This window comes from Morus notabilis, unplaced genomic scaffold (assembly GCF_000414095.1).
Source record: "Morus notabilis unplaced genomic scaffold, ASM41409v2 Scaffold229, whole genome shotgun sequence".
NCBI classification, from domain to species: domain Eukaryota; kingdom Viridiplantae; phylum Streptophyta; class Magnoliopsida; order Rosales; family Moraceae; genus Morus; species Morus notabilis.
The window spans coordinates 128,309-141,157 of record NW_010362793.1 but is presented as its reverse complement, the minus strand read 5'-3'; the positions used below and the strand labels follow the sequence as shown (position 1 = coordinate 141,157).

General features: G+C 39.2%; 3 protein-coding genes across 3 annotated transcripts; 2 read left to right on the top strand and 1 right to left on the bottom strand.

Moving 5' to 3' along the window:
• Positions 1-2,604: 2,604 nt before the first annotated feature.
• Positions 2,605-4,595, bottom strand: LOC21398118. Its single transcript, XM_010102897.2, has 5 exons — positions 4,302-4,595; positions 3,600-3,845; positions 3,327-3,408; positions 2,979-3,193; positions 2,605-2,858 (listed from the first exon to the last, which is right to left on the bottom strand). Exons 1-5 carry the CDS (start codon positions 4,550-4,552, stop codon positions 2,738-2,740), a joined length of 915 nt encoding a protein of 304 aa, XP_010101199.1. The 5' UTR covers positions 4,553-4,595; the 3' UTR covers positions 2,605-2,737.
• Positions 4,596-5,924: 1,329 nt separating this feature from the next.
• On the top strand, positions 5,925-7,780 carry LOC21398117 (pentatricopeptide repeat-containing protein At2g02980, chloroplastic). Its single transcript, XM_010102896.2, has 2 exons — positions 5,925-7,372; positions 7,620-7,780. The coding sequence occupies exons 1-2, from the start codon at positions 5,925-5,927 to the stop codon at positions 7,729-7,731; spliced, it is 1,560 nt and encodes a 519-aa protein (XP_010101198.2). The 3' UTR covers positions 7,732-7,780.
• A 2,007-nt stretch (positions 7,781-9,787) lies between these two features.
• LOC21398116 (polygalacturonase 1 beta-like protein 1) lies at positions 9,788-12,394 on the top strand. Its single transcript, XM_024168727.1, has 2 exons — positions 9,788-10,213; positions 10,328-12,394. The coding sequence occupies exons 1-2, from the start codon at positions 10,166-10,168 to the stop codon at positions 12,149-12,151; spliced, it is 1,872 nt and encodes a 623-aa protein (XP_024024495.1). The 5' UTR covers positions 9,788-10,165; the 3' UTR covers positions 12,152-12,394.
• Positions 12,395-12,849: the final 455 nt, after the last annotated feature.

The window sequence follows — 12,849 nt, the reverse complement described above, 5'->3', positions numbered from 1 at the left end:
TGAAAAGATAGCAACTGAAGTAAATCCTGCTGATTTCTTCACCACGGTGATTCCTGTAGGCAAGTTCAAGGAGGCATTGAACTTGCTTAGAATTCTGGAATGAAGATTCGTCGGTGAAATAGGGTATCCTAGTCAGATCCACTGTGATATTCAACTTAGATCCAAGGTGGAGAATTGTGAAGATTGGCTCTAGTTGAAGAATTGGTTGAGGCAGTTAGAATTCAGTTTTGCCGAGTTGGTTTCAAGACTGCAGCTTGTTACTGAGGAGGCTCATGGATTGATGACGTGTCTAATACCCATTGGTTTGAATGTTGTATATATATATATACTTGGTTAATTGTTGAAAAGTCAATATATTGATAGAATAGAAAAAGTTACGCTAGAGAGAGAAGAAAAAGGCTGAGAAAGGTTTTCTATGTAATTGAGAACCTGTGTTTGGTTCCAGAGAAAATCTTGTACTTGTGAGCTGAGAGATTTTCTTGTTGTGATCTCTGAGGGTGTAACTATTCTGAATAGTGGATTTGCTAGGGTAGAAGCTCTAACTTGGATTAGGATTGTTTAATCCGAACCAAGTATAATTGCCTGTGTTCTTTTGTTTACTGTTTCTCTATTCTTGATTTCGTTTGAGTCTACTATTTGTCTCTGATTTCCTCACAAACACAAAAGAAAGCAAAAGAAATAAACATATCACAATAATAATTTATTGTGTATGCTTTATTTTTTTTAAAAGAGGATATGTACACTAGCAGAGAAAAAGAAAACAAGAATATGAGAGGAAAAAATAAATATACTTTAATAAATAATTCAAGTTATTATTGAAGGAGAAATGATGTTATTAAGTACTTAGGACATTATTTAGCTCTAATTCAAAGTAACATTTTCCAATTTTGGGAGTAATAAAATAAAATTTTTAATTTTTTATGGGGCCTATATATAAATTTCATGTAAATAAACATATATTTTTAACATCCAACTAAAGAAGAACCTGTTGTTTAGGAGTGGATGAAACGTTTCGTTGGTTTCTCCCTAATAAGTCACGTTGTTTTTTTTTCTTTGGCCCTTCTTTTTGCACCAATAGAGAGAGGGAGAGCTGCATGCGAAGGAGAGAAAGAGAGAGGAGTGGTGGGCCTGCATGAGGAGAGAGAGAGAGAGCCATGGAAAGAAAAAAAGAAAGAGAGAGAGTGGTGGGTCCGCCTAGGAAAAGAGAGAGAAAGAGAGGGGAAAGGGGACTATGTGATCCATCCATATTTTTGATCTGATGATCACAAAAAAATTTTGGTTTTATTTATTAATTATTTTTATATTTTTATATTTGCTTATTAATTTTAGGCTTATTTGTAGTTTAATTTTGTCCATTTTAATATTCCGATACTGCTTAAATAAAAATGTTACAAATGATTCAATAAAAAATAATTTTAAGAAAAATACATTAAAATAAAATAAAATCACACCAAATTAAGTAAAAACAAATTAAACAAAATAAAGTGGAATTGATTTAAACATAGTAAAATAACTTAAAATTTTCTTTTTTTGTCTTTCGCTTCAGATCTTTTTCTCGTTCCTTTATTTCTTTTACGTCATTTTTCTTCTTCTTCATCTTCTTCCTTTAAATAATAATAATAATAATTTGAGAACTGTTGTTTTAATGAATCACGCACACAATAAAAACTAGAGGTTATAGATTTTTTGAGGGGGGCTTAAGCCCTAGTCCCCGCCCGCCGCCGCCGCCCCCCACCACCATTCAAGTTCAAGTTTAAATGAGTATTTGTTTATAAAAAAATAAAAAAGAGTTTCAACTATTTAATGTAGCTCATCTCCATTCTTTACAGATGCCAATGTTCCATAGCTTCTTTAATAACCAAGGTTCCTCCCCATTACAACAGATCCCAACATCACCCTCTAAAAAAACATACCAACGCGACATGACTCATCTGTTATGTAGAACTTTTCATTAGTAAGCATGCACTTAAGGTATTGGAAATTAATCTACATTCTTCGCCATTTGTATTTAGGGATTTTTTATGGTAGATCTTCGTCACATCAAATTAAAAATTTATGCAGAACAGAACAGTAAAGAATTATCAGTAGTTCATTTTTTTAACCCTACCATAGAAGCTTCCTGATATTTATCGTTTCCATGATGTTTGTCGTTTGGGTATTGTTACCTAAAAACGACATGCCGTTACTGCATAACTGCCCTTCAGCGAGTGTAATGCAACATGTCGTTAGGTGTTTCAGAGTCTTTTAGCTTCCAAGTCTAATAAACGACATTTTCGATTTTCATGTTAAGTGGCCAAACGACATTTTGTAATCAAAATAGAAATTTTGTAATAAACGACATTTTCGATTTTCATGTTAAGTGGCCAAACGACAAATAGAAATTTTGTAATAAACGACATTTTCGATTTAAGGTAATACGACTTGTCGTTTTTTAATTAAAATATAAGCTTCTTTTTTTTTTTTTTTAAGGAATTAAAATATGAGGCAATCCCTCAAGAACTGACGGAACGAATAATTGAAAATAAAGGAAGTGCCAAAAACGGAAGATTAACAATAAAATAATATGTTATGAATCATTTATTGGTAAGAAATGTTTGTTCTGAAGTTACAACCATAAAATATTACAAGCGTAAAAGTTTTTCTCTTCTCATAAAATAAAATGATAACAAATTTGAGCTAATGATATGGTACATGATTTGCAGAAGCTTTAATATCAACTAAATAAAAGAAAATCATTTTAGTTACAGCTTGGTGGATTTAGACATTTATATACAGCAGATGCAGGTTGCTTGTAAGTAGGTATGCTACTTGGGTCAACAAATCTGACTTCCCCTGGTGCAAAAGAAAGTTCTCTGTGCCTGAAATAGAAAACCAAGAACATTATTTGAAAACAAAGCTTAGTTCCTCATGTTATAACAACAAGGAGATTCTTCATGGCAAGTAACAAGATCAAATTGTGGGGTCGAGAAAAAAATTACCGTCGCAGATCGAGGCCTAATAAACCGGCTTGGAGGACCGTCAAATTGTCGGAATCTGGTGAGACAATGATCACGGTGTCACCGGAGTATTGAGTCTCGAGGATCGACATGAGCTGTGTCACGCGTACAAACACATCTGCAACACTCTCATTCGGGGTTCCGTCGTCAATAGGAGGAGGCTTTGTGGTTGGAGAAATACTATCTGATGCATATACCTGACAAACACATTGCCACATTTATATGACACTTTCTTCTCAATGGAAATCCCACTTGGTAGAGTGAAAAATAAGTTCTTTTTTTTCTTTTCTTTTTACAATATGTTTATTGTGGAAGAGAAATTTATGTTACTTCTGAAACTGAATCCAAACTCTTTCCTTCATAAGCTCCCAATCCACGGGCATCCAGAAAGCTATACTCTGGGACAATATAGCTACAACCAAAAAAAAAAAAAAAAAGTTTTAACATTTTCAGTTAAAAAAAAAAAAATCTCATTGCACTAATATGCAAATAGAGTGAATCAACACAACTCTAGAATGCCAATAAGAACAACGAAGTGTGAAAATCTCAAAACATTTCTCCATAAGAACCACATGTTTGAACCAATTTGACACCGATTCGGACCTTCGACCAATCCCATTAAATGATGCAATGATCTCTGCAGCCTGGTAAGCCCTCTGAGTGATGGAAGGCCAAATCCAACAGCCCTTTTCACAAGCCCCCATTTCCTTCAACTCAAAAGCTGCCTTCACTGTCTGCTTCTTCCCTCTCTCCGACAAGCCGCTATCAACCGATGTTTTCGCCACCGGGTTCGTGTTTATTATCCCCAAGCTCTCAAATTCAGACTCCCCAGCCCTCACCAGAAAGTACCTTCCAACACCAAAAGAACAGTACCGAATACCAATCACATAAATCATTCACTTATAAGTAGAAAGTTCACTAATATCAACACGCTTCATGTTTCACTGATGAGAAAGTGAAAGAAACTATAACAAGCACAACATGTCTTGAAAAAGAAGATAAATAAATAAATAAATAAAACACTCAACTGTATCCCAATACTATAGTAATATATGGTCATAGGGTCAAAATTTAATTATTTCTAATGTAACAAAGAACAAATACCACAAACCATAAAACCCCATTATTTTCCCTCCCATTTTTCTCCATTTTATATGAAAATTGAAGCAAAAAAAAAAAAAAAAAGGTACACAAGCCACAAAATCCCATATTTTATTTTCTTTTCTTTCCTCCATTTTCTTCGCAACCAAACAAGGAATGAGCTAGAACAAAAAGAAAAGCTTGGTGGGGGTTTTAATGAATTACCGGTTGGTGAGGCGAACCGGGGGCATCTGAAATAGGCCACGAGCAAAAGCTTTCTGTGAGAATATTGATTGAAGACCAAAATCCACGAAGTGGGTTGTGGAGGAGAGAGTGAGAAAAGCAGAGATGAGATTTCGGCGGTTGATGGGCAAGATTGAGTTTTGGTGATTGTTGATGGACGGCGTTGATGGAGGCAGAGATGGGTTGTTGTGAGGAACAGGAGAGGCTCTAAGAGAGGAACAGATTGCCAGCATTATGGCGGGTCTTTTGGTGTTTTGCTAAAAACTAACTACATCATCTTCTTGGGACTTCACATCCAGCAACAAAAATCTTCTTGGGACTCTACTACCACGTTCAATCACCACTCAGCATGTCGTTTACTGGGATATGGGACATGTCGTGTCGAGTAAACGACGTGTCGTTTGGTGGTAATCACTCTAATGAAAAATAATAATGTTAAAAAAAGTTCCATCATTAAAAAGTCTCACCATGATACTGTAGATAGAAATTTGTTGCAAAATGTGTTTTGGTAATTTGGGAATATTAAAAATGTCAAAAAATTGCCTATGTTTTACTTGGTCTAATGGCACCGAGGGTTTAGGTGGAATGGAGTTTGGGAAGAGATTGTGAGTGAGCTGCACACAATAATTCAGGTTCCTGACCTCTATCATGAGTCACCAATCTCCGAGCCCAGGCAGCCGCCTCCAGTGTAAGGTAATGACTAGAGGTCTCAATTGGGCCAGGCCGGGCCAGCCTGCTACAATGCACAATTCGGCACAACCCGGCCTTAAATTGTTACAGGCCCGGCCGGCCCGACACGTTTAAAGGGTTAAGGTTGGGCCTCATTTTTTCAGCCTGCGGTCCAGGCACAATCCTGACCCGTTGAAGGCCCAGGCACGCCCAAGACCCGTGAAGGACTTGACACGGCCAGCACAGGCCTAGGCATGGCCCTACCCATTATTAAAATTTGAATTAGTAATTTAAATTAAAATTACTAAACATTATTAAAATTTGAGCTAGGGAAAATTAATTTGGTGTTTATTTTCCACCATTATGGTCCCAATTCCTATTCCTAGAGTGCCAAAGTGTAATAATTCACTGATATTGCTCATTGTTTTACATTACCATTGTTACTGATGGACGAATTTTTGTTCTCATAAACATTGGGAACAAAAACAGAACTAAACATATTCTTCTTGATCGTCTATTAATTATTAATTTAGTATATTACTTAATTGGGCAAGTTTTTATTTTTTTTATTTTCTCTACTGAATATACACTTTTTATGTCATCGTTTCGTTCTTCAGAGCTCATCAAACCATATTAAAACTTGAACCTTCTATGCACAACCTAAACGACATTGCTTTGGACATCTTTTCTACGTTACAGAGATGCACTACTCTAAGAACTCTTAAGAAAGCCCATGCAAAGATCTTTCCTCACGGTTTGTACGACACACATTTACTAACTAAAATCGCCATATTGTATGTTTCATTCAATAAGGTCGACAATGGAAGAAGTGTGTTTGAACGTGCAAATAAACCATGTAGTTATGTATGGAATGTTATGATAAGGGGATCTGCCAATGAAGGTCGTTTTTTCCCATCTTTGGGACTTTATTCCAAGATGATGCAAAAGGGTCTAAGACCCGACAAGTATACTTTCCCTTTTGCTCTCAAATCTTGTGCTGGATTGTCTGATTTGAAGCTGGGAAGGTTGGTTCATCAGCATTCAGTGTGTTGTGGTTGTCAACATGATGTTTTTGTTAGTGCCGCTCTGGTTGATACGTATGCGAAATGCGGCGACATTGAAAGTGCTCGTCTGGTGTTTGATAAAATGCCTGTGAGGGATTTGGTTTCTTGGACATCCATGATTTCGGGCTATGCCCACAATGGATGTAACGGTGAGACGTTGGTGTTCTTTGACTCGATGTGTGATTCGGGGATTCGACCAAATCGGGTAGGCATTTTGAGTGTTCTTCTGGCTTGTGGCAATTTGGGAGCTTTGAGGAAAGGTGAATGGCTTCATAGTTATGTGATCCAAACTGGATTTGAGTTTGATGTCCTTGTTGCAACTGCTGTCATGGATATGTACACCAAGTGTGGGAGTTTAGATTTAGCTCGTAGATTGTTTGATGGTACGCCGGGGAAAGATGTAGTTTGTTGGAGTGCAATGATTGCGAGTTATGGGATTCACGGGCAGGGAAGGAAGTCACTTGATCTTTTCGATGACATGTTAAGAGTGAAAGTGATGCCAAACCATGTGACATTCACTTGTGTTCTCTCGGCTTGCAGCCACTCTGGATTACTAGAAGAGGGCAAGAGGTGTTTCGAGTCGATGGTAAAGGAGTTTGGTATTGTGCCGCAACTCAACAACTATGCGTGCATGGTGGATCTTCTAAGCCGTTCAGGACAACTATCGGAAGCAGAAAAACTGATAGAGAGTATGCCAGTTGAACCGGATGCAAGCATATGGGGTTCTCTGCTCGGGGCATGTCGAATTTATGGCAATCTAGATTTAGCAGAAAGAATTGCGGATCGCATTTTTGAACTCGATCCCTTTCATGCTGGCTATCATGTTTTGCTCTCAAACATCTACGCTGCAAAGTCAAGATGGAAAGAGGTCGAGAAGGTGAGAAAGTTGATGGTGAAAAGAGGAGCCAATAAAGTTCAGGGATTTAGTTTGATTGAGTTTAAGAACGTTGTTCATAAGTTCGGGGTGGGAGACAGGTCTCATCCTCAGTCGGGCAAGATCTATGCCGCGCTTGCAGAGTTGGCTACTCCAATGAAACGTCTCGGTTATGTGCCATTAACAGATTTGGTTCTTCATGATATTGAGGAGGAAGCAAAAGAGGAAGCACTTCTTTACCATAGTGAAAGGTTGGCCATTGCTTTTGGCCTCATTAACACTTCCCCAGGGACTCCAATTCGTGTTACAAAGAATTTGAGGATATGTGGAGACTGTCATAATGCCATTAAGATTATCTCGAAAATCGTGAATCGGGTTGTCATTGTGAGAGATATGCATAGGTTTCACCATTTTGAGGACGGACTTTGTTCCTGTGGTGATTATTGGTAATCAAATGCATGTTTGGTTTTGATTCTTTCTAGCTTTTTGCTTTTTCTCCTACAAGTTTTTTCTTTTGTTTTGTTCTGCTTTTTTTTTTTTTTTTTGCTTTTTTTTATTTGGCTCGGAAACTGACTCGCAAAATTAGAGAACCATTATGTTGATTATGCATAGAATATCAATCAAGTCTGATGAAAATTTTGTTATGTCATCTGTTGTGTGGGAAAATGTGGATGACGCGTGGACAAACAACAGTGCGACACGTGGCCTTACTTTCCCTCAAAAGGCAACAACCTTCGACGAGGGGGGGGATTCCCTTTCCTTCTGCCGCAAGGGAAGCTCAACCTTCGACGCCAACGTCTCATGACGGCGACAGTTCGTACCGTCAACCTTACGGCAGGAATCCTTCGGGAAGAAAGCAATTGCCAAGAAAGAAAACTAGGCTGAGCAAATAGAGACAGCGAGAGGAATGCCCGAAGAGGGAAAAGCCTGACATCGCCAGTTGCGTGCGGAAATGGGAGATGTCTGCAGTACAGGCATTAAATGCAAACCCTTAAACCGCCCCTGCGGGGGACAGAAAAGGGTTACAGCTGCGCACAGAGCCGTAATGGGAGACTAATTGTCTAAGTGAACAGTGCGCAAAAGTGATTAGTGGGCTACGGTCTGGGCCTAGAAAGGCAGACCACTTGAGTGCTTTTCAGCCTACAAGAGAAAACCCCCCGACGAAGGAAGCTCAGCTATAAAAGGAGAGAGGCCTCATACAGAAGAGAGGTTGATCTTTCCTGAGAGAAAAGAACAAGAGAGCAATTTGTGGTGTAAATTGTAACAATCTCAAAATGAATAAAAAACCACAGTGGATGTAGCTCTTCATTTTATAAGAGTGAACTACTATAAATCTTGTGTGTTTTTTTACTTTAAGCATTTTTTCTTACATTGCTCACTACACAAAAAATACCACAAGCACTTCACTGTCTATATTAAGTATACAGTCAACATTAAGCCGGTAATTTAACGGGATATCTAGCGGTGATCCGGCCCATTTATGTTAACGAGTTTTTACCGTCAACACCATCCTTACCAGAAAACTCTTAAATCATTATGCAAAACCATATATGAAAATGGAAAATAATTTTATGAGAGAGAGGAGTTTTTCCTAATGATGTCGTTTTCAGTGTTCTCCCTTTCAAAGTTCACATGAGATTGTTAGACCGATTGATACGATGTAGTATTGTTGATACGTTTTAAGAATATTTAAGGCTCACCTAATTGTGGGTCCAGTCACAATTGAAGAGACCAGCTCACTCACGTTGATGAATGTACCCATATGGGGCTGCACGGATAAATATGATAGCAACAATTCATAATGGGGCATGATAGCTAAATTGGAGGGAGGCAAAAATATTTGAGAGATGCTAGAAAAGCTGTAGTTTTTACTACTTACCGATAGCCATAATTGCTGATATGAAGAATTAAAGGGGGAAAAGATGTAAGTGCTTCTTACATTTTAAAAAAAATGAACCTCTTTTCAAATAAATCCCTTTTTTTTTTTTGCTGATATAAAGTTCCGAGTGTGTTTATAAAATAAATCATTATTATTATTATTATTATTTTAAAATATAATAATTATTGTTGACAACAGTTTTTTTGAATATATTGATTATCACAGCGAACGGCAGACTTCGACTCTACAGTTGCACTTTCTAAGATTCTCTATGATCACTCGTTTAGTTAAGAGTAAAAAACAAGCCAAAAAGGCGCAACTCTAACTAATCTCTGTTCACTACCAAGCCAAGATGCAACTCCAACTGCTCTCTGTTCACTATCTAGCTTTAAGCAATTTTAAATGTACAATTTGATACCCTCTCTGAAAATCTGTTATAAAGACGGTACAGTGTATTCAGTAACACAATAATAGAAAAATTCTCCTTCTGTCCTCTTGTTTTGAGAGCTTCATAGGCAGCCAATCTGTGGCCATCTCTCTCTCTCTCTCTATGTCTCTCTCTCTATCTCTCTCTCTTCTATCTCTATCTCTATCTCTATCTCTCTCTCTCTATCTCTCCCCTAGATAGCAGGGAAGGACTTGCAAGTGGTAACTGCAAATGCACGCCTTACAAGTTTAGTTGGCTAGTAAAGTCAAAAAGGAAGCATCTTCTTTATACCACAATTCCGATATTATAATTGGAAAGCTCTAGGATTTATCAACACCATGGACTCCTGAATTACTCCTTGGCCTCTTAAAACTTCTTATAATAATAATAATAATAATAATATAAAGTAGCCTTATAATCTTGATCCTCGTGTACTGTTTATATATATGTATATATATAACAAAGTGTTTGATCCTCGTGTAAATTAGAAACTTAGAATATGTTCTGTCTAACTCTACTCACTGAAGACCAAACTTGAAAAAAAAAAAAAATGCCTTGATTACCTAACCCCAAACGGCTAGAACTATCGCTAATCCATCATTTTTTAAGCTTTTACTCAGCCTTTTGTTTCAAAGATTAATCACTTAACCATATATCATCACCCGCTTTTGTACTGATTTCCTTTTTATTTCAAAGAAGAATAGTGTTGCACACTTTTCCGGCACGCTTTTATAAAAGCAAAAATTTTGCGTAAAGAAAAGAAAATAACAATCACAAAAAACATACAAGACACCCACACTCTTCTTAAGCGCACACACACACACAAATTCACTGTCTCTTCTTGTACCAGTCCATTTCTCTCCATTGTTTTCTCGTCTCTCAACACCCCACAAGTGTTAAAAAAAAAAAAAAAAAAAAAAAAAAAAAAAAGCCATGAGAAGCTCTCTTATTTTGCTCTTATCTCTCTTCTTGCCATCCCTAGTAAGAACTAATCTTCACAAACAACCATTTTAATCTTTTTATTATTATTGTTATTATTATTATCATTTTTGGATTTTCCTTATGCTAATGTTTTTTGGTTTTTTCTTTTTTCAGGTGTTACATTTACAAGCAAGTGCTGGTAGTGAAAGCATAAACAAAAACAAGAATCCATTTACAGCAAAGGCCTCATTGATAAGGTATTGGAACAAGCAAATCTCCAACAATCTTCCCAAACCAAACTTCCTTCTCTCCAAGGCCTCTCCACTGGGGCCCACCGAGACAGCGATTCTCATCAAACTCGCCACTCAAAAGAACCTCTCAGCTCACCTCGAGTCGTTCTGCTCACTCGCCCACCTGTTCTGCTCGTTCGACGACTCCAAAAACGACGTCGTCTCGAGCAAGAAGGACTCCAACTTCGCGACCTACGCCAACAAGAACTTCGCCAACTACGGCGCCGCCCGGCTCGGCGGCGGCGACTCGTTCAAGAACTACTCGGCCGAGTTGAACTCACCGAACGACTCGTTCAGGAAGTACAGCCGGGGATCGAACTCCCACGGCGAGGGATTCGACAACTACGCCGCCGACGCAAACGTCGCGACCTCCACTTTCACCAACTACGGCGCCGACGCCACCGCCGGCTCCGGCGAGTTCAAAACTTACCACCGCCAAGTCAACGTACCGAACCTCCGGTTCTCCTCCTACGACTCCGCCGCCAACGGCCACCGCCTCTCCTTTTCGAGCTACGCCGCCGAGACAAACTCCGGCGCCGAATCCTTCGTCAGCTACTCCAAGAACGGCAATGGCGTCCCGAGCGAGTTCGGGAGCTACGGCGAGGGGTCGAACACCGTCGGATCGGGATTCACCGGCTACGGCGAGTCCGGGAACGGCGGTAACGACACTTTCAAGGGCTACGGCCTGTCGGGAAACAATCCGAAAAGTGACTTCAAGAGCTACGGCAGCGGCGGAACTGCCGGGATCGACCAGTTCTGGAACTACCGGAACGGAGCGAATGTCGGCGGCGATTCGTTCCTTTCCTACGCGAGGAATTCGAACTCAGGGAAGGCAATTTTCGTGAACTACGGCAAATCGTTTAACCTTGGAAACGATTCGTTTAAGGAGTATGGGAAAGGGGCGACGGGTCGGACCACAATCGGGTTCAAGTCCTACAGCTTGGGTCGGACCTTCAAGGACTATACCAAAAACGGCGTCGTATTCATGGAGTACAACAATTTCAGCACGGCTGAGAGTGGCAATGTCGTAAATAGACGGGTTGAGGAGGGCAAATTTTTTAGAGAGTCGGCACTGAAGAAAGGGAATGTGATGGCGATGCCCGATATTAGGGACAAAATGCGGAAAAGGTCGTTTTTGCCCCGGTACTTATTGACGAAATTGCCCTTCTCGAAGATGAGGTTGGATGAGTTGAAGGTGATATTCCACGCGCAGGATGGCTCGGCTATGGAACGCGTGATTATCGACGCGCTCGACGAGTGCGAGAGGGCTCCGAGCCCGGGCGAGACTAAGCGGTGCGTGGGCTCGGCCGAGGATATGATTGACTTCGCGATCTCGGTCTTGGGACGTGATGTGGCAGTCAGGACTACTGAGAACGTGAGTGGGTCAAAAGGGGAGGTGATGATCGGGAAAGTCAGAGGGATCAACGGTGGGAATGTGACCAAGTCGGTTTCGTGTCATCAGAGCTTCTTTCCTTACCTATTGTATTATTGCCACTCTGTCCCCAAAGTGAGGGTCTACGAGGCTGATATTCTTGACGTGAAGAGCAAGGCCAAGATCAATCATGGTATTGCCATCTGTCATCTCGACACGTCGTCGTGGGCTCCCAGTCACGGCGCCTTCGTGGCGCTTGGGTCGGGCCCCGGGAAGATCGAAGTTTGCCATTGGATCTTTGAGAATGATATGACATGGACGGTTGCTGATCATTGAGGAGACAAAAATACTATATCTTGGTTTTTGTGGAACACTTTTATTTTATCATCCATCAAGAGTGATGTTTAGTTTGATCAAATTTTACTGCCTCTACAAATAGTTTTTATTTTTATTTTTTTTATTACCTACAATTTATGATTGAACAGGAAGGGTTATAATACCCACTCGTATTGTTGTTGAGGTTGAAAAAAGGCCGTAATTTAATATTTGTTTCTTCCAAATGTTACCAATCATGTTTTTAGTAAGGCCTCGTTCGTTTCGCTGATTCGAGTTTAGAATTTGAGTTGAGATGTGATTTTATGTGAGAGCATTTTACTGTAGTAAAAAAATTAGATGTGACTGTTTGTGAGAGCTTTTTACTGTAACAAAACTCGAATTCTAAACTCGGATCAGCAAAACGAACGAGGCCTAAGTAACCCCAAGTTGTTGCGTCTGTTATGGCAACTGAATTACGAAGGAAAAAAAAAAAAAAAACGAGTTCAAATATTTGTTAAGAAAAATGTTACTCTTGTGAAGATATAGAAATGTCTCATTTTGTTCTCTATACTAAAGTTTCAAAAAATCTAGCAAAATGTACAGTCGAATATCATTCAGGTTAAAAAAAAAAAAAAAAAAAAACCTACTTTAAAGCACAGGTAGCATAAAACACCCAAAATGAAGAAAAAAGAGTAAATCCATCGCAAGATTTTATGCTT

What these genes read in the sequence shown, in the direction of transcription:
- LOC21398116 (XM_024168727.1), top strand. Translation starts at nt 10,166, where the DNA reads ATGAGAAGCTCTCTTATTTTGCTCTTATCTCTCTTCTTGCCATCCCTA. An exon ending in CTCTCTTCTTGCCATCCCTA is followed by an intron (nt 10,214 to 10,327) that starts GTAAGAACTAAT and finishes TTCTTTTTTCAG; the next exon opens with GTGTTACATTTACAAGCAAG.
- LOC21398118 (XM_010102897.2), bottom strand. Translation starts at nt 4,552, where the DNA reads ATGCTGGCAATCTGTTCCTCTCTTAGAGCCTCTCCTGTTCCTCACAAC. An exon ending in CCGGTTCGCCTCACCAACCG is followed by an intron (nt 3,846 to 4,301) that starts GTAATTCATTAA and finishes TGGTGTTGGAAG; the next exon opens with GTACTTTCTGGTGAGGGCTG. An exon ending in TTTAATGGGATTGGTCGAAG is followed by an intron (nt 3,409 to 3,599) that starts GTCCGAATCGGT and finishes TTTTGGTTGTAG; the next exon opens with CTATATTGTCCCAGAGTATA.
- LOC21398117 (XM_010102896.2), top strand. Translation starts at nt 5,925, where the DNA reads ATGATGCAAAAGGGTCTAAGACCCGACAAGTATACTTTCCCTTTTGCT. An exon ending in TGTTCCTGTGGTGATTATTG is followed by an intron (nt 7,373 to 7,619) that starts GTAATCAAATGC and finishes GACAAACAACAG; the next exon opens with TGCGACACGTGGCCTTACTT.